The sequence below is a fragment of the Typopeltis vanoorti genome, chromosome 1, assembly GCF_054136105.1.
Source record: "Typopeltis vanoorti isolate ZY-2024b chromosome 1, IOZ_Tvanoo_1.0, whole genome shotgun sequence".
Classification (NCBI taxonomy): Eukaryota; Metazoa; Arthropoda; class Arachnida; order Uropygi; family Thelyphonidae; genus Typopeltis; species Typopeltis vanoorti.
Genome location: NC_143549.1, coordinates 187,688,742 through 187,711,305, shown reverse-complemented (window position 1 = coordinate 187,711,305; position 22,564 = coordinate 187,688,742). Strand labels below are relative to the sequence as shown.

The 22,564-nt window shown below is 35.1% G+C and overlaps 1 protein-coding gene across 1 annotated transcript in view; it reads right to left on the bottom strand.

The window, feature by feature from the left end:
* Nucleotides 1-16,177: 16,177 nt before the first annotated feature.
* Nucleotides 16,178-22,564, bottom strand: part of LOC150110711 (peptidyl-prolyl cis-trans isomerase NIMA-interacting 1-like) — an 83,265-nt gene continuing 76,878 nt past the window's right edge. Inside the window, exon 3 of the mRNA XM_090400372.1 lies at nt 16,178-22,015. Coding sequence (XP_090256498.1) covers nt 21,795-22,015 — 221 coding nt within the window. The 3' untranslated portion in view covers nt 16,178-21,794. The remainder of the gene's footprint in view (nt 22,016-22,564) is intronic.

The window sequence follows — 22,564 nt, the reverse complement described above, 5'->3', positions numbered from 1 at the left end:
GTCGTATGCCTTTTCCAGGTCTATAAACACCATATGTAGCTCCGCCTGCACCTCCCTATATTTTTCCATCAATCGCCTTAACGCAAATATTGCATCCGTTGTTTCTCTTCCTGGCATAAATCCAAACTGCTCCTCACCAATTTTTGTTTCCCGCTGTATCCTTCCTTCAATTACTCTTTCCCATATCTTCAATGTGTGTGACATCAGCTTGATCCCTCTATTGTTGCCACAATCTTGCACATCTCGTTTTCCCTTGTAGATTGGGACAAGAATGCATTTCCTCCATTCCTCTGGTATCTTTTCCTTGGGCTATTTTCCTCAACAGATCCCATAACATGTCTACGCCCTCGCTGTCCAAGCTTCTCCAGGTATCTGGTCCATCCCTACAGCCTTTCCATTCTTTGTTTTTCTCAGTGCCCAATACACTTCCTCTCTGCTTATGTCCTGCACCGATCCTTCGTTTGCCTCTCCATCCTCACACCTCTCTCTTGGATTCTCCTCATTTAGTAGATTACGAAAATATTCTTCCCATCTTCCTCTGATTTTGTCCTCCTCTTGTAGTACTGCTCCTGTGTCATCCTTTATCTGCTTAGCTGATGTTATGTTTTTTGAAGCCTTATCTTTAGCTTTCGCTATTCTCACCAACTTAGCTTCACCACCGTTTCTCTCCAGTACTTCATAAACCTCTTCAACTGCTTTCGCCCTAGCCACAACTCTCTTTGCACTTTTCTTCGCTAATTTATATGCCTCCTTGTAGACTCTGGTTCCAGTCCTGTCCCATTTTTTCTTTGCCTCTTTCTTTTTCCTGATCTCCAACTGTACCTCCTCATTCTACCACCATGCTTCCTTATCCTCGGCAGCTCCTTTCCTGATGTTATACCGAGCACCTCTTCTCCAATTTTTCTAATATTCCGACTATTTACGTCCTACCATTCTTCCACATCCTCTGGTAACTTCATTCCTTCCAATACCTTTTCTTTAAACTCATTCCTTAGACCTTCCTCTTCCCAACACTTTATTTTCCTATTTTTCCGCCACTTCCGTCTATTCTTCCTTTCCCCTTTTATAATCAGTCTACCACAACCAACCTGTGCTGTGCCGCTGCACCTTCTCCGTTAATCACTTTACAGTTTTTCACCTCCGTCAGATGTTTCCTTCTGCACATAATATAGTCAATCTGACTCATCCTATCCCCGCTCTTATAAGTTATCAGATGTCCAACTCTCTTCTTAAACCACATGTCAGCTATAGCCAAGTCGAAGGCCACAGTATGCTCTACGATTCTTTTTCCTTCTTCATTTTTTTCACCACCACTCCAACCCCCGTGCACCCTTTCTTCACCACTTCATCGCCTTCCTACATGCCCATTCAGGTCTGCTCCAACGATCACTCTCTCACCATCAGGGATTCCCATTACTACCTGGTCTAGTTCTCTCCAGAATGCCTCTTTCTCCTCCCCATCACAACCTACTTGTGGAGCGTAGCCACGTCTCCTGCAATCTCAAGCTTAACACTCATAATCCGATCGTTCTTCTGGCACACCTCGCAGACTCCACCCTTCAGCTCCTTGTCGATGATGATTCCAACTCCGTTTCTTCCATTCTCATTCACCCCACTGTAAAATAGTTTATATCATTCCGCCAGCTCCTTTGCTTTATTGCCTTTCCACCTTGTCTCCTGCACGCACAAGATCTTCAGCTTCCTTCTTCTCATCATGTCCACTATCTCCCTACTCTTCCCATTCATCGTATCCACATTCAGCGACCCGATTCTTACTTTACACACTCTCTTTCTGTTGGACTGGCTTCTTTAGCCGAACCCGTCCTCGGTTATGTAGCCCAACCTCACAGTCCTCGGGCGACAGAACTGCGCATCGCTTATGGGGGACGCGCTAGCCGTTGTCCTTTCTCCGTTATTCGACATTTCATCCCTGGTTTTGGCATGTTTTTTTTACGGCCCAATGCCCTTCCTGACGCCAACCTTCCCCATTTATCTGAGCTTGGGACTGGCACCGAGATGGGCTAACTTGCCCTCCCCAGTGGCTGGGCTAATCTTTACAACACTACTTCATGCATAAGATCGTATACAAAAACAATGAAAATGCATAGAATCTTACACAGAAAGATAAAATAAAAACGAAAATTTAACTTCACTTTAACTATACATACGGAGGAGAGTTCATGGCGTAAGTGGAAGGAGGTGAGTAAAGGAAGTCCCCTTCCTTAAAAACATTTTATTTATTTATTTATTTTTGAGTATTGTACATATCGTTGATTTCGCCATGCCGAACTGCATAGCAAGATTCGAGACACGAACGCCATTTTCATGTTTGGATGTGATTTCTTTTTTCATGTCTATCTTGGTTCTAACAACTTTTCTTTTCGCTTTGCTGTTATCACTATTCTTCTGCGGCCCAATGGTGGCTTAATTAATAATAATTTATGGAAAAAAACGAACAAAACGCACAAAAAAAATCAAGAAATCTCGCTGCAAATTCGAGCAGGTGTCTGCTGAACGAAGGCTGCCGCGTAACTGACGCTTTCCCGCCTTACAGCTCAGCACGCGGAGCACGTGGTTGCCCATTGCCTGTTCGGGAACCGAAATTCTGTCCGGAAACCGGGGCGTTTTTTGTTCGGAAAATATGTTCGGGAATCGAATTGTTCGAGAACAGAGGCGTTCGACAACCGAGGTTCCACTGTATAGGGAAATAAATGATTTTGAAGTAAAACTTTAATTCCAACATTCTAAAATGTTATTTTTGTTGCCTTTCCGTTAGCAAAGTCGTCAATGATATTGTTGAAGTCTATTTCATCACTAAGTTGCTGTTCTATAGACAGTATGGCAAGATTTTTAAACACAAAGTGCCGCCCGGGGAGGACCCCCCCCCTAGCTATGCCCCTGCGTTAAACCTTCTTTTACAAAGAATTTTAGAACTGCACAATACTCAATTTTATCCATTTCAAGGGGTACAGACAACACTTTTGCTTCAGACAGCTGTATAAAACAAACTACTTGATAGAATGACTTGCAATTTCACCCGGATGCTTATGGCAGATGTACCAACTTAGAAAAAAAATCGTGCCAATAGTATTGTAATCTATGTTCGAGGCCGAGAACTTTTCAGACCACCCTCGTAATATCAGATCCTTCAGAATATGTTCACTGAAGATAGAAATAGAATGAGTCTACATTGCACAATAGTAATCATGAGATTCTCTTAAGATTCTTAATCTGTATGCAATAATTCGCCATGCTGTTTAACAATCCTATTTCTACCAGAATACTGATTTATAAGCAGCAACAAGTCCTCTCCAGATGTAACAACGCACTCTGCACACAGCAAGATTTAGTGATACTTGCAGCATATCGAAAATATGATCCCAATTTCATTAATCAGGTAAACACATTCAAGGTTTTCTGGGAATTATTTAAGTAATGCAATCTAGATACCCAGCGGCTATATTTAGTTATTCATTCACAATCTTTTATACATCATTCTCTTTAACAGATGATAATTTATTTGTTTATGGATGTGCATGTCAGTTATATCCTGTCTCTTTTTAAGAACTTTGTTTTGAGCTCAACACATGCGGTTAACAAATTTGACCATTTGCGTTGCGTTAGACAAATAAGAAAACGAATGATCCCGCGGTTACTTCTATTACATCCAAATTTCTGGAAAAGACGAATTTTATCTTCTTGGGATGACTCTAAGCTCTAATCTTTCTTGACATAAATAGTTTCTCTCTCTCAGGGATTACCTCACCTCTGACCAGCTAATAATTCGATACAAAACACATTTGTCTAACCGTTGAATATTGTTCTCACATTTCAGATATTACTCTTAAGACTTTTCTGAAAAGACTTCAATCGGTAGAAAAGAGCCCTTAGTTTCAATAATGCCTCATTTCAAAACCATTCGCTCCACTCTTTTGCACACAAATGTTTAGTTCCAGTTTGCATTTTCTAAGAATATTTCCATAATCACTCTTCATCAGAGCTGATATTGATAATTCAATTATCTCTCCATTGAATTTGTTAAAAGGACTACTTTCCACAGTTCAACTCCAGACACACAAAAAATGTTTCTTCTTCTTCTTTTTCTTTTCATTTATATTTTCTGTGATTGTCCTTTGGGACAACATCCTTTTTTATATATTTTCTAAAAAACACAATCTGCAGAATTTCAAGTTAGATATTAACAAATTTCTCCCTTTTCTTCAACTTTTTTTTATTGTAAAATTAATAAACTTTGTAAACTTTCATACTACGCCAAAAATACATAGGTTCCTCTTATATAGGATGATGCACGATTTCCCTTCAGATGGAAAGACCTAGGTTTGAATCTCGTCTAAGACCTTAGGAAACTTTTAAACTGAATAGGAGTTAACTAGTCAAATATTCGGGATTTTCATCTCACAGAACAGTACGTCGTTAACAGAATTACTAGCCTGATAGTGCTAGTTGCTTTCGAAGTTATTTTAATAGGCCCAAATCAGATCCCTTTTTTTATTTTGTTTTAATTGAGCCATTGTCAGAGATCTTCAAGCAACATCAAAAATAACTACTGTATATTACAAATATTGTCGAAAACGGCTGACCAATGGACCTGTAGAGCTACAGAAAAAAGCAATCCCCCTCTTAAATCGGTTTAATCTGATTGGATTAAAATTCTGAGAATAGCTGAAACAACGTAAGAAACAACCATGTTCAAATTCACTCGAAATTGGATTAATGCTGTGACATGTAGAAATATTTGCTCAAGAAATACCACAACTCATCCCTTCGTTTTAATGAAATTGGGCTGAATTTCTCTAGAGACCCCTCAGCATTAAAAAAAAAAAAAATATATATATATATATATATATTCAATTTAATTGAAATCGGAGACAGTGATATCTGTGGAGATATCTGCAGGGAAGGAGAAGAAAAAGAAAATAAAGCTTTAATTTTAAAATTTTCAAAATTTTCTAGTTCTTTCATTAATCAGATTTAATATTATGTCACGCTGAATTCGTCTGCCGAATGAACGTGGCTTAATGATAATAAACTTGAAATTTGCAACAAGTCGCATTTTCACCCTAATGATTTTTTGCCTGTGATTCTCGACATAATAGTTACAGCTGTTACTCTAGAAACATTCATAAACTCTTGATATTTGTTTGTATAAATTTGTAAAATCGGATTCAGATGGCGTCATACTTTTTATTTTACTGAGTTCCAATTCTCAGTGTTTCTAGTTTATCGTTCCCCTATTTCTCATTCATTGTTCATTTAGGTCACTAGTTCTTGTCTCAAATGTTAAAAATGCTTCAATGATTCCTTGCACAAAGCCTCCAGTCATACAATAAAAGGAAGTTCATAACAGTGGTTATTATTACTGAACATCCATGCACTAAATTTCAAATACAGTCTTTATTTATTTTTCAATATTATTTCATTTATTATTATTTTTATCATTGTTATTTTAATGTTTTTCATTTTATTTTATTTCTAATGCTTTCCACATAGCAACGCTTCTAACGCTTATACTGAAAAAACTACCGCAAGTGGTTAAACTACTACATAATCACCTTTGCTTTGGAACTTCAGCTTAACTTATCAATAAATTAAATAGTTAGCTAATAACTACCATATAGTTCATAAATAATTTTTTTAAGATGGAATGCTAATATATCATTCTTTCTGAATATGAATTATATGGGAATATCATTCAGCCTCGCTGTTTTTGCCATAGGTGAGAGCAGTGAATAAGTAGAGGAGATCTATCCCATTGTTTTCCAACAACGTCCTTACTTAGCTGTTGTTATTTATGATTACATGGAAGCGGATCGGAGAGAGAGAGGAGTTGTGTTATGTCTTTTAATCGAATCCAGTTCTCATGAAATAAAACTATGTCATTCCCTTAAAAACCATCACAACAGATTCCTCGCATCTTGATCCCATATAACTCTATCAGCAAACGTGATGCTCTTTAGATGGAAAGACATAAATTCAAATCCCATCTAAGACACGAAGAACCTTTATTATTATACTATTTATACATCAAAAAGGTTGGGAAACACTGCTCTACGAGATTATTGGTGGTTGCAGTTAAAGGGCACATGCTGTTCTTCTGACTGCACTATAAAGTCATGTCCACTTAATACTACGCCATTATTCGTGTGGTAAGTTAGTGAATCACTTCCAGCTGAAGTTCAAAATTACTACAAAGATCATAAGAAATTCTATTTACCTATGGTTAAAATATCGAGTACAAATGACTTATATTAGGGACTTATTCTGGACCAGAATGGTCGACAGATTCATTTGTGTAGATCAGAGTTCAATGTAAACCAACTAGTGCATTATTAGTTTATATACAGTATTTTATCCTCAAGATTATTCTTTTGAACAAGCCATTCCTAAAGACTATACCACCTATAGCACAAGAAACTAAAATAATAACAATAATAACAACTAACACCTTTTATTTCCTAGCGAGTTTAAGTGAATCAGGTAAAATACCAGAGATGAAGAAAATGAAAAAAAAAAAAAGTATGGATAATAACAAATCTCTCTCTCTCTCTATTAAAAAAAAAGTGAAAGTGGTTGGAAATTGATCGAAGAAACCAAAGATGAATTTCAGTCAGAAAGAGCAAGCATAGGTCGAGCAATGTAGATGGAAATACGCATTGTGTTGGATGAAACTAAGACCAGAGATATCTGTAAGGTAATTTCCAGAGTCGATTATTATTGTCTTTTGGATAGCCTGGTTAACAGAGTGGTTAGCGTATCTGCTCTCCAGCCAAGAGGCTGCGGATTCGAATCCTGCCAAGGGGCATGGATGCTTGTGATTATCCTAACTCTTTGTGGAAAGGACATCTGCGACTCTACCTAGTCTTCTAGTGAGTCATGAGAGTGAACATACGGCGTCAAAAAGACGTCACATGTGAATAAGTTGTTGGACGGTTACAGTTTATCTGGAGGGCGGTCTAGTAAAAAACTTTAAAGCTCCTAGAAATTGGAAAAATGCAGCACGCGCGCACGCACGCACACACACACACACACACACACACACACACACACACAGAGAGAGAGAGAGAGAGAGAGAAAACAAATAAACGATAGTAAGGAGAAATAAAATAATAAATAATATCATAACGAAATTGTAATTTTTCTTTTTCACGTGGGATTGACAAAAACGGTTAATGTTCCATTTTTTTAAACTTCATGTTGCTTTAGTTTAACTTTCTTATAAATATATATATAATTAAATGAAGAACTAAAGGCTTCAATTCGGCGAAGTGAAATTATTTAAGTTAAGGGATATTACATCCCATATTGTTTCATAGCCGAATAAGAAACTCAGAGTTTCATGCCGAATATAGAAACTATATAAAGTTCAGCGAATCCAAGCGTAAGCAAATACCTGGATAGTGCAACACATAACCCATTTGGTAGTGCAACACTGAGGCAACTCATAGCAAGGGTGGAGCATGGAGCTGGATTTCACATTATGAGTAAATACGAAGAACAGTGATCGGAGCTTTGCTCCACCTGGCTTACGCTTGGACTCGCCTAACTTTATATAGTTTCTATATTCGGCATGAAACTCTTTGAGTTTCTTATTCGGCTATGAAACAGTATGGGATGTAATATCCCTTAACTTAAATTATATATATATATATATATATATATATATATAAGAAAGCTAATGAAGAAAATCTAAATAATTAAAAACCTTAAAATCGTTTCTCATCCCTCGCTAAGCAATTGAAAAGACCTAAGAGTCAGATGTAAATATGTCATCCAGGTGAAAACTGGAAAGGGTGGACCAAAACATCTCATTTTCAATGGTTACGTTTTCCTTTTTAGTTTCGACCTTTTAATGGAATGAAAGGCATAGCCAACCACACCCAAGACCCAATGTAGCTACATCAGACCACGCCTAAAATGGCGTACGTCTTATAATCCTCACGATACAGACAATTGCAGTGCGGACCTCGAATGCTGATATCTTTTTCTTCTGAGTTCTGAAAAATGAAATATACTCGCCATTGTTAAAGATTTTAGTGTGTTAACGTAAGAGATGAAAATAAAGAGGACGAATACATTAAAGCATCTCATTGGAAAAACCACGCCTCTAAATCAAGGTCTAAATTCCTGAATCCATCTGCAAGAATACACTCAGTGTATGGCCTTCATTAATATGATTAACTGTGGGCACAATATCAAGGATATGGAAAGTTGTTTTTCTTGATTTTTTGCTTATGACCTATATGTACATGCAATTTGAGGCATTAATGAAAAGTAATGGCATTTCAAAAAAGCATGACTAACGCAGTTCAACAAAAACCTTTAAATTACTCACGTAAGAAAATAATGTTTAAACTCGAAACAGAGACCTAAGATACCTACACGACATGGTCTACAACCTGACCAGTTTACACCAGTTCTTAAGCAACGGAAATTATGCTTAAGAACTGGTGTTTTTTTTTGGGGGGGGGGGGGTTACACTAGGACTGTTACCTGTTTACAAATGAAACTGCGAGAGGTTCCCGAAATAATTCGACTTGACAAATAAATGAAAGGCATCATGAGCACACAAAAATAGCTTACTTGAGAAATGATGCTTATTTTACTTGCTTATAAGAAAATATATAATAACCGTAATTACAGTCAATCCTAGATTTACGACACCTTCGTTCAGACGATCCAGTCGTAAGTCAAAAATCACTGTGTCTTTATATATATACACATACAGTGGCGCACCCAGACGGGAGGCCAAGGGGCCCTGATCCCCCAAAGAAAAATGAAAAAAAAAAACTACAAAATTTTCCAAAAATCTTTTCCTAATTAAAATTATTTTTTTATTTATGTTGTGTCGTGTCTTCTATTTCTATGCTACTTATGAATTAGCGATCATTGCAGATGCTCAGTCACAGGTCGTATGTGATGCGTAGTGTGTATTCTCAAATCGTCTACTCAACTCCCAAGATTAAATCCTGAGTGCACTACTGTGTTTATATATATAAAATTCACTTTCATTCCTAATTCAACGGTCTCGTTCTTTTCCACGCTAGAAAAATCACTTTTTTGCTTGGTGACCATTTTCACAAACAAATAACCACCACAAAATAATAATAATAATAATAATAAAGAAAAATAAATCACAAATAAAAAAGTTATCGCACAGAGAATGGCACAGTCGTCATTAGACCTTATGACATTCATCCAAAGGCGACAATATATAAGATTAATTTCTTCCAGAGAAGAAATTCGAAGTCAATAAATTATGTGACACCCCAAGGACTCGCATGGAAGGATACTCTACTCCACTACACACGACAGTCTTTCCTACTACTTAACTCTCCCACTACACACAACTACGGTATTATTATTATTATTGTTATTACGGGCAGCTCAAAGGAATCCTTAGACTCATCGAGGGAGGCCCAAAATCATGTCAAGAACAACTATTCAACATTCACACGGTATCTATCATACTTCGCCTTGAACTCATTTACAGTCATGGCACCCACAACAGACTCTGGCAGCTTATTCCACTCATTTACAACTCTCCAAGTAAAAAACTTAGCTCTAACACCCTTGCCAACCACACTCTTACCAAGCTTCCATGGATGGCCCCTAGTCCTTCCACTACCAGTCCTATTCTCAAAAATATCTTCTGAATTAATCTTATAGAAACCCTTCAGTAATGATAATTAATCTCATAGAAACCCCTTTTTCGCCTATCAACCAATTTCTACAGCCCACAAATTTTCAACCTGTTCTCGTAAGGTTCATTCCATAGTCCTGCTATTATCACTATATCAGTCGTCTCTGGATCCTCTCCACCTCCTCCCCCATTGAGAAGAAACCCTGGCACCCATATCTGGGCACAGTAGTCCAGATGGGGTCATATCAAGACTAGATACAGAGGAACAATAACCTACTTGTCTCTGCTTGTTAAAGTATTTTCAGCAACCAAATGATTTGATGAGCTGATTTAGCCACTTTTGCAATGTGCCCCTAAACTTCAACTCCATATCCACCAACACTCCCAAATCCCTAGCCTCATCAATCTCCTGGGGTACGGTTCCACCAATGTGATAAACTGCTGCTAATCTTTTCACCCCAAAATGCATAACCTTACACTTTGCCACATTAAATTGATAGCCCAATCCTCCAAACTATCCAAATCATCTTGCAAAATTTTGACATCCTGTGCACTCACTATTGCTCTACTCAACTTTGCATCATCAGCAAACAAGTGAACACTTCCTCTCAGATCCTTTCCTATATCGTTAATGAACAAATTGAAAAGTAGTGGTCCAAGAACAGAACCCTGCTGCACACCACTAGACAAAGGTCGTCTTTTGGACTCTACTCCTGAATAGACCACTCTCTCTGATATCTCTCCATCAACCACCCTCCTATCCATCTCACCAACCCTATATCCATCCCCATATGCTGCAGTTTACTGATTAGATTTCCATGTGGTATACTGTCAAAGGCCTTAGCAAGATCCAGTAGAATCACCGTAAACCCATTACCTTATCCAGTTCAGCAGCGACTGTGTTATGAAACGTGAGAAAGTTACTGAGGCATGATCTACCCTTCACAAAACTATGTTGTCCCCCATACAGTATCCCATTTTCATCTATCCAAGCCTGTATTTTTTTTCTTAACTATTTTCTCCATGACCTTGACAATTCCTGATATGCTGATTGGCCGGTAATCTTCAACAGCAGTCTTGGAGCTTCTTTTATGCAGTGGAACTATTTTCCCCCCTCTTTCCTCCCCCTTGGGACTAACCCACACTCAAGCCTCAAATTAAACAAAATGGTCAAAGGCACTGACAATTCATTAGCCGCTTCTCGTACGACATCAGCTGGTATACCATCCAATCCTGCAGATGAATTGACATTGAGATTGTAATAGACTATTCGCCTCCACTTCATTCACAATTCCTGTATAAGCTGTTGGTTCTTCCATTTCTGCAATGTCACCACCAGGATGATATACTCTTGCAAAGTGCTCACTCAGTAATTCTACTATATCAACTGATTCGGTTACCTCCCTACCATTGGCATTCTTGAAAATCATTCTGCCATATACATTTTTTCTTTTACTTGCAACATATCGAAAAAACTGTTTGGGATTCTCTTTAGCTTGCATGGCTAATGTTCTTTCATAATCCGCTTTTGCTTTTCTTACCACACTTGTTACCCTTCTGGCCTGGACTTTATACCATTCATCTGCCTGCAGGTCACCTTTCTCCTTAAATTTCCTCCACAGTTGTTTCTTTTTTTTGCAGCTCAAGCTTAATGGTGTTATTCATCCATTTAATCCCTACTTGATTTATTATTTGGACTCTAGGTATATTGAGTCTATATACAGTCAGCCATTGCCTCCTGCAAAAACTTCTTAACCGCCTCCCATGCACTATCAACATTTGCAGTTTTCCATGCCATGGCACTGAACCAATCAAACTCCTAAGCTTGTCATACTTACCAGCCCAATTCCACATGTACCCTGTCTTAGTTGTAAATTCCACACCTTTAGCCACCTCCCAAGCTAAGATCCTATGATTACTCTCACCATTTGATGGCAATGTGGTCATTTTCGTTACAGTCAGATCCTCAGATGCAATTACTAGGTCAAGCACTCACTGACCCCTAGTATTTTCCATTACATGCTGTCGCAGATAGTTATCCCGTAATAACCGCATAAAATCCAATTCCTTCCTCCCATGTGTCCTCTCCTCCCTCCAATCAATTCTACCATAGTTGAAATCTCCCATAATAATTACCCTCCTTCCACTCATTCCTTCTATTTGCTTATGCATACTATCTCCACCATCTTTTCCATCACCTGGTCTATAGCAGCACCCAATTGTATATTTTGTTCTGCTAGCCTCGATCTCACACCAAATGTGCTCTTTTCTCTATCCTGAAATTGAACTTCTATTCTCCTTGGCCTGCAGCTCATTAGCTATCATCAATACTCTTCCTCCCCCATTTATTCTCCCTGTCATTCCTGAACACACTATACCCATCACATTCAATCCCGGTAGCTATATATCATCTTCAGTCAGCCATGTTTCACTAATGCCAATAACCTGTGGTCTAGAAGTGCCAACGAAGGCCAAAAATTCTTCCTTCTTGTTCCTAATACTCCTAGCATTAGTATACATGAATTGCAGATCTCCGTTGGCCCCATTCCTACCTTGATGCCTTATACTAACTATCCCATTCTGATTTGTCCTTATTCGCTCGGGCATATTATACTCATTCATACACTCAACTGCCTCCCTAAGGTCTGCATATCTACTTCCCCCACCCTTTAATAAATCTAGTTTCCCTGATTCTGCACATCCAATTCATTTAACAACACTTTTTCAAGTTTCCTTACACCAAATCCATTCAAATGCAAACCATCCATCTTATACAGATCCTTTCGCCCATCGAACTCACTCCACTCGTCATGCATAACCCATGCATAAAGTCATTTGCAATTATGGCCCTCCTTCTAAACTCTTCACTGTCATACCGTGGAAAAGGCTAATCATCCTAACTCTTTCATTCTTTTTTTTTTGCTACCTCAAACAATTCATTCAGGTCCTCTATCATTTCCATTTTATCTCCTTTCAAATCATTTGTACCTGCCACAACTATCATTTCTTTCACTCTTTGCTTTTGCTCCCTAATAGACTCACGTCCTTAATGGTCGCACCAGGTTGGTACGATTTCATCAAATTCTCTACTATCACACCTCGTACTAACGAATCTCCATACAGCACTCGCTCCTTCATTTTGTTTATGTTCATAATCATACTTTTATTTTTCCTATCATACTTTGGCTGGTACACTCGGTAGACATTTGTGAATACACTCCAGCTGCCGCTTTGCTCTATGTATCATCACTCTGCTCAACAGCGCGATCTCACTCATTGCATCTATCTCATCTTTTTTATTATCTGTGGCATGCAAAAAAAAAAACACAGTACTGAACTTTGACAACAGCAGATGCTACATCAAGAATGTGTTAGTTCTGTTCACCCAGGATTTGCATAGGATGCGTCGTGCAAAAAACATTCCATTTCATGCACAGGTATTCCAACAGGATGGAGCAACCTGTCACATCACATGGCTCTAGAGCTTATCAGAACACTTCCCCAGGAGCCTCATTTCAAGTTCACAGAATTCCCATGCCCTTCATGTTCTCACACCACTTAATACCTTCATTTGAGATATGTTGAAGGAATGGGTATTCCACCATTACCCACCTTCAAACCTTGAACTAAGGGATAAAATTACACAATATGTTCCAACCCTTGTTCTCCAAGATGACAGAGAACCTTCGCATGTGATACCTGCCTTGAAAGACAAAGTGCTGTTGGTATGGACAAACAGCACTTCCATTGAAAGTTTATTTTTCACTTGGTTAGAGTATAATAAATTTAGTTTAATCCTTTATCCAAGTGTGAGCAAACAAAGTTTGTGCCTGAAAGTATCTTCAGGACTGGGGTAAGGTGGTGCAACACCAGGGCGACTCCTTGCAAAGGTGGAGCAAGTTACCAACACTCCTATCTCAGTATCTCCCATAATGCAAAACACATCTCCTTGCGGATATGTCTAATGTTATGCATTAAGGGAGGGAGTCGCCCTGGTGTTGTACCACCTTACCCCAGTCCTGAAGATACTTTCAGGCGCAAACTTTGTTTGCTCACACTTGGATAAAGGATTAAACAAAATTTATTATACTCTAACCAAGTGAAAAATAAACTTTCAATGGAAGTGCTGTTTGTCCCTACCAACAGCACTTTGTCTTTCAAGACAGGTATCATATCCTTGCAAAGGTGGAGCAAGCTACCAACACTCCTATCTCAGTATCTCCCATAATGCAAAACACATTCCTTGCGGATATGTCTAATGTTATGCATTAAGGGAAGGAGTCGCCCTGGTGTTGTACCACCTTACCCCAGTCCTGAAGATACTTTCAGGTGCAAACTTTGTTTGCTCACACTTGGATAAAGGATTAAACTAAATTTATTATACTCTAACCAAGTGAAAAATAAACTTTCAACATCTTTCTCTAAATCCAGAGTAATTTATTAAAAAAGGGTGGCACACCATTTGGCAACTCCTATAGGTAGAGATGACTTGCTAATGCTTCTGCCTGGTATCTCCACTTGGGCCTGGCTCCCACTGAAGAGACCTCAATAGAGGTCGAAACTAGTCTGGGTAGTGGCCCTTCCCTTAATGCATAACATTAGACATATCCGCAAGGAGATGTGTTTTGCATTATGGGAGATACTGAGATAGGAGTGTTGGTAGCTTGTGCCACCTTTGCAAGGAGTCACCCTGGTGTTGTACCACCCCAGTCCTGAAGATACTTTCAGGCGCAAACTTTGTTTGCTCACACTTGGATAAAGGATTAAACTAAATTTATTAAACAGCACTTCCTGTGTGCAACTGACCAAAGCATTTAAAAAAGGCTACTCCTGACCCACATCTCACCAAACTATGTGCAGGGAATTGAAGAGGTTCAGTATTAGCAGTCACATGCTTACAGAGAACCAGCGATTTCTATGAAGTTTCTAATTCAGTAGCCGGTATGTGTATAAGTCTATATGAAAGCAAACATCCTTATAAGTCTAGATACAAAGCCAGCTGTTATTTACAAATTCCATCAACAGCTTTTCCTACTTAGTTTTCAGACTAAAACTTCTGTTTAAAAAGAATCTCTTTACACAGCATTAATGTGCTGTATAACCTTTCATATGAGCAGATCTGATATGTTTATATCTATTTTGTACTGAACAAAAGAGTAATGGTTTTAAAGGAAAAGTGTGAAAATCTAAGTGATGCAAATCTCATATTTTAGCTGTTCTACAAATCACAGTTACTTCATGTTTCAAATGGAAAACAAATTAAATTAACTATTCAATATTGAATAAATATTGAATAAATTAATTTGTAATTGATAGGTTTATGGATAATAATTGAGTCCTTGAACATCACATGGTTTTAATTTTCAAAAATTAGGATGCAGGATGTCAACTAAAAATACACTTTTACATTCTGATCCAACATTTTTACTAGACAACTTGAGTGCTCTTAGCAATGAGCAAGGTAATGAATTCCACCAATATATAATTATCAAGGAAGGTGGTGTGTGCCATGATGGGTGAATGTATGTATGTTGTTAATTTTTCATACATCATAAAGGGAAATGCATGCTTCTCTGCAATGAATTTAATATCAGAAGGACATGCTTTTTTTTGTTGTTCATTTTTGTATTTTTCTTAGTGCTTTTGTTATATCTGCAACAATAATGTGAACCAATGTTGTTTTAACCGTGACTGCAAGTTGAACCTCATTTAAATTCCAAGTAAAAATAAAAATTATGGGATATAAAAAAAGAATTACTTCATTCTTATTCAACAAAAATAATTTGTAGCTATCATTTTGTGAGTCAAATTCCTTTAATTTTTGCAATAAAAAAAGAAAGGGAAAAAATAATATATTCCTCTCCTTGAAACAGTAAGTGTGGTCAGGTACTACTAGTCTGGGGGGGGGGGGGGATTACTAGTGCTCAGAAAGTATATATAAAAATTATGTGGCATCTGAAATGCCAACTGAGAAAACTCAATCTATAAACGATAAAAATAAAATTCAAAACAAGAATATGTAATTATTGCTTATTTAAGTTTAAAAACATACACACAATACATGCTTAGTCTAGGATCGCTGCCTAATTGATAACAGATGCTAATAAATTTACTGGTATCTGATACTGGTTAAGCAACAGGCCAAGATGTGTGTATTTTCTATTTGCACATATGCATGTTATTAAACTTGACTGGTATTACAAATTTACTTTGCTCTGCTGAATTAAATATTCAGCAAACTGCATGTACACATGATAGGCTGTAAAAAATTATATTAGAGGAGGGCAGAAAAAACACTCAGCTTTGTAGTTTGGGAAACACTCCCTTATAGGAAATGGTTATTTGTTGCATATAGTAATACAATCTCATAGCAGTTTCTAATAAATAATTATATACAGTTGTAAATTTAATGTGTGAAATGCAATGAAATATTTTATTGTGCCATATAAAAATAATCTAAACTAAAAATACAGCATTTAGTTCGTTATAATTATACAATGAATAAAATATTACAAGTCATATTAATACTATTTTATTGGCCAAGAAGCAACATTTTACAAATCTTTAAGGTCTTCAGATACACAGTGAGGGGAGGCCAAAAAATTAAAGGACTGTTTTGAATGGCAAATTTTCACAACCTATTTTGCCAAGTCACACTCATTCAACTTGTAAACAATCTAATTCCCTAAAGACTTTGTTTCTATTACATATTTTTCAAGAAAAATGTATTATAAGAAATTTGACATCCATATCAATGTCTTCATTCAATCAAGGAAAGCATTTTAAGTTCAACTCTTTTATTGATTTGATGGTTATTAAGTACAGAATCATTAAATAAATTTTGTCACATTTTTGAAATGTGTTTAATTGAATTTTTATTCATGTGAAATATTGATATAATTATAACTTTAGAGGATGAAAAACATAGAAAAGTAAGAAAGTCTTGGAAAACAAAACTGTACACACTGAAAACAGTCACCAAATCTACATTGATATCATTCAGTAATCTAACAAATCTGATTTTATAACAGCTATTAAAAGGTAAATTATTCAAATACAAAAACAAAATGAATATTCTGAATATTATGAAAATGATTAAAAAAATGGCATAGCAGTAGTACTTTTTTTTTAAAATATTAGTACAACTGTTAAGAACAGGTAAATTTTTTTACAAGATCATTTACATTTATTTATAGATGATTTCATTAGAGCAACAAATCTATTATAAAACTATATAATACATTTTGTATCATTACTTCATAACAACAATGTTCATTGTTATGGCTATATACAGCATATTCACATTTTCATAGACCAATAGAAATTATGAGCAATTAATATAGCATAAAGTAGTATTATCAAGAACTGAACTTTTTTTTTGTTAAAAGAACAAAACAAACCTTACTCTAAAAATTCCTAATTTGGCAATGATCAGAACTGAAAAATGTTACATTTTTGCTTTTGTGATCAAATATAAACAGTCTATTGAATAACATAAGTTTGCATTGTATAATAATTTTTAAAAAAATTAGGTATATGGCATAATAAGATTTATATCTATTTTAATTGTTCTGATAACAGCTATTTTCCATTGATAGCCAACCTCAGGACAAAGAAAATCAGGGAAAATTCACAGAAGCAAAATATTAATCATCCTGTTTCTATAACTTTGTACTTATAAATTATAAGTATAGAATTATAATTAAAGTAATGAAATACTTCGTTAATACATATATCTGATGCATAAATTATACCATAGAGACTCAATAAATAAATATAGATGCATGCAGTTGTTAACAGTTAGTCATTATTAACATTATAAAATTCACATTGAACAGAAGAAAAACATCCTTAGAAGAATGTGCAGAATTATAATTTCTTTTAAAAAGTTATTTTAAAAAATATTTTTATTATTTTTATATTCAAATCAAAATCATGGGATACAAAAATACAAACCTGTATATCAAAAAACGTGACCCAAGAATATTAACTAATTTTACAAATTATAAGATCAACAATAAAAGAGAAAATACAAATAATTTAGATAGGTCCACAAAATGTGTCTTATACCTGCTTATTATATAAAATACAAAAAACAGATTATTATACTGAATTAAAAAACAATGTTTCACAAAAAATATTTTCAGGAATAAGACTGTAGTTAATTCATTTTCACCTTTTGAAAACATAGAGAAGCATGTGGCAGATGTAAGGAGACAACAGAGAACCCCCCCCCCCTCCAACACAAGGAATGAGAACAAAATATTGTGAATTTTTGATACATAAAAAAATATACCTGAAATACTTTTTTTGAATTATAAAAGATGCTTAAAAATTCAAAATATAAATCATAGTGAAAATCTGAAGTAAACCATATTTTGTGATCCTCACCACTGATATCTGAATTACTCTTCCCTCCACAATTTCAGGTCTGAGTATTTTTTTGCAGTTTCCCCAAAGACATAAGAAAATCTTCAGATTTAACCATTTAAATGTACACATCAACAGTAACAGTATGAACTTTTAATACTTGTTGTATGTGCAGCATTACCTATGGGGCAAGTGGTTTATGAGATTTGATTTTCCTAAAGAAGGGAGGGAAGAAGTCCTAACGTTTTAATTTGCTTTTTTTTCAGTATGGCTCAGAAAATAGAATGCATGTATATATGCAGTAGCAGATTTGTGGATAAGCTCTGCTATGATATGATGTAGCATGATCCTGCCTGAACAACAATATTGCATAATATTGTGCAAGCAAGATCATGCTACATCAGAGAGCTATTTGTTCTCATGTTTTTTCTCTCGGAAACAAAGACAAATCGGCCCTTCAGAACACATGCAATTTACAGACAAAAAATACTAGCTGTGGTGGTGGTGATTGTGGGCAATAGATGGCGTTGATGTAGGTGATTAGCAGTAGAGGTTCTGTGTGGTAGTGGGGACGGAGAGTTGTACAGTGGGTATCCTCCTGTGATGAGTCTTCAGATTCCTTGGAGGTGTCACGAATAATAATAATAATAAAATGGCCAAGGTGGTGGACTAAGTGCACAAAAGTTCCGAATAGAAGTTTTATAGAATTTGCCACTGTGAAGTGAACTTGTACCATCATAAGATGATGGTGCAAGTCCAACTGCAAGGGAAATATTGTGGCTCCACATATTTTCCACTTTTCATGGCACCTTATGAAAAGGCATAGACAATATCTGTTATCTCAGAATTTGCCACAACTGAATGGAATATTGCTTTCTATAGTGCATAATAAAGGCATATGCATGCCACAACTCAATAGATCTTATGACACTGTTCAGATCAAAAAAATATCTAATGTTACTGCAGTTAATGCTATGGAGACATATACATTCAGAGAATGTACATCTCCATTACCAGTCAGAAGAAAATCTTGAGTATGATGGTGCATGTCTTGAACATGTGTCTGCATAATATTTCACACAAATTTCATACATATATATTTTGAGCATTAAAACCAACAACTATGCAAAAATTACTTCATTTTGGTACAAGCTTGTAGGGCCCACAGAGTTTATTATAGCAGATTGTTTGCTATAGTGAATTTTCTTTAAAATTTTCTTTATTGCAATATTATCTACAAATATGTAATAATAGCAATATAGCTATTAAATTAATTAGTAATAAAATTTGATCTAAAAGGTATACATCTTTCTTAATACTAAAATAATGCCTATCATCATTTTTATTATTTTAGGAAGCAGAGAATATTTTTTCCAAATCTCATAATTTATTATTTTTATTTCAAGTACCTATTTATTAAAACAAGAATTTCTCCATCACCCCATACATTTGTTTTATGTTAGCATATGCAGCATCACTATATACTTGATTCAGCTGTCATCTGTTTCTTTTAGAGGGTAAGTTGATGCTGTCCTAAGATGCTGTGCTTAGGTTTCCTGGTGAAGTTTTAAAGATTTCTGAAATATTAAGCTGGGTTTTTGGGGGGAAGGGAGGGATGGATATTGCACAGAAATTCATTTCTTTTATTCAAGTAGGATAGCAACTTCACCACCTGATATGGATCCAGTGCAAAGAATAGAAGGATAAAATTGAAAATGTTCAATATGATGGTAATCACCTGTATATCTGATGATGCCAATGTTTTCATAGATACAAGACTAAAAAATTAAAAAAATAAATTAAAAAAAAAAACTGTTTTTCCCACAATAACTAGATGCCATATAAAAGTACTAAGAGTTTCAAAATTAAAAAAAAAAAAAAGCCAGAAGAGTAACTGAAAAATGTGAGATATGACTTAGTATCTTAAATTTTATAGCTGTTCAATGTCCTAGAGTTGGGAAAGGGGGGAGGGTACACCAAATAGACCTCTGTCACATGTACTACTGCTACTATCATATTAAAATGCCTATTACACATTCATTCAAATCAGTTAATACACTATTTACATTCCTTTAAAATGTTATATGCATTTTAAGTCTTCTTGCTAAATATTTACTGCAGAAGAAATCTTTGGAAGGTTCTCTTATAGAATAAAAAATTTTAAATTAAGACAATTCTTACCTCTGGATTTAAAGTTTGCAAGATAAATCTTATCTAATAAGTGTTCATTTTGTTATTTTTATATGAATTTTAATACAAGACTTTATTCCAAAGGAATTAAAATATTCCACTTCCATTTCTTAATAAAGACCAGAAGTAATGAAAGCCTGCAAGCTACAAACTTGCATGGTATGGAATAGCTCAACTGTAGCTGAGCAAAAATGAGATACAAGATGAGAAATCAATTTTATACTCAAGGAACAATGTCAAATCATTAAAATAAAGAACACAACAAGAGAAAAATTATGAATATTAAAATACATTTAGAGAATGAAGGTACTGTGATAATTTAATTAATAACAAACAACATAAAAATGAGACGAACCAAAATAATTTAAAAATATTCCCCATAAATACACATACTGATATTTTTGTAAGATTCACAAGAACATGAAAATTAACAACTCTAGCTTTTAATCTGAATGGATGTACTTGTGTATATGAAAGGACAAAAGTATTTCAAGATCTACTGTTCAACAACAAGGTGACAAAACTTTCAGTAGGACAAGTAATCAAGAAAAAAAAAAAGTTATTAGCTGGTGCTGCTGGAGGGGAAAAAAAAAGCTTACACTGCTGACAGACTTCCTTAATTATTGTCCAAGTGGTAACTAACAGTTTTATTTTGATACACATTATATGATGATCTAACAATGTAAAAACTCCACAGATGCTAAAAGGGAATTTAAATATGCATTAACTACACAATAATTATATATTATACCTTGATCAAGAGATTCATTAAACCTGATCAAGCTTGAATCTAATAAGACTATGGAAATGCATGTTTATAATTTCTCTTATTTTCCATTAAAAGACTGAAAAAAAAATATTAACCTCACATGACTTTAGAAATATAATGAATGGCTGTAACTTTACATTCTACTTACTAGGGTGGGTGGAAAATATGTATATTCCAACTAACTAGTAGAATAAATGGAAATTATAAAAGTATATTTCTGTGCATAACAAAACAGATTTCTAGATTTATCTGTGAGGATAGACCAAAATGCAGTTATACTGAACTTTATACCAAATGCAAATAATGTAGTAATTAAAAAATATTAAATGTAAATATCAGATCCAAATAATGATAAAAAAAATTCTGAATTATCATTAACTGCAATTTATATATTTTTCAAAGTAAGTGCAATGAGACATTTTCAAAGTAGGTGCAATTGTTTCATTATCATTTTATTCATACATTACATAATAAGGAAGCTCTAGAAATATTTTTACTTTAATGGAATTCTTTAGCAGAATTTAGGATGGCAATCTTTCAGAAGAAATAAATGCATTCTTGAAAATACTTAGTCACTTATCTTTAATAACATAAGCATATTAAGTAAAGCAATGGGAAGTAATGAAATACAAAGCAAGCAACAATCACTTATTTAATGATTGAATGTTAGAGTAGCTACTTTAAAAAACATATCAAACAAGAATAAGCTACATTCTAAGACAGTGAACTTATTAATTCCACATAATAAAATAGAGAATAAGCCTTAATATTTGTACAGCTATTTAGTATGCACTGCACTGCTTTCTAAGCAGTCCTAAGAATCAAATGAATACCTGAATCAGTATAGACTGGCTGACTCAGTTCTCCAACTTTCAGAGCAAATGATGAATCTTCAAAAGGCTTTTGCATTGCTCCTCTCCCAAAAAGGCCCAGATCTCCACCACGTTTTGCTGAACTACAGTCACTGTATTTTGAAGCCAAATCTTCAAAAGTAGCCTTTCCTGATACTATTTGCTCATGATATCCTATAAAACAAGCCAGTAATTTAATTAAGAAAAAAAATAATCTTAATTTGATACTTATTTACAGTTGCTGACAAAAAAAAAAAACAGAAGTTGTTCAATCTATAGCATATTAGTAATATTAATACTAAATACTGGAAAGTTTTTGCTGCATGTAAATATAACTACACAATAAATTCCTATTTAAAATTTAAACAAATTAATTCATATATTATTCAAACTACATCTTCAGATATGCCAAAAACTCTAGTGGCATGGAAGAAATAAATAAATAAAAATTTCTTTCTGCTTTATTTTCAGAATTAAAGTGCCTAAATATAGCAATCAAAATTCACAACTCAATGAATTTCCTTCAGCATTAATGTTACAAAATCTCAATAAATACACCAAAAAGACAGTCACCAAAAATAGAATACAAAAGAAACTGTACTACTAAAAAAAAAAAAAAAAAAAAAGAGAGAGAGAGAGAGAGATGGAGAAAAAAATTTTGTAACTAGAAAATGATATATCTAAGTCAAAAACCTATAAAATGATAAAATACAAACATACAAT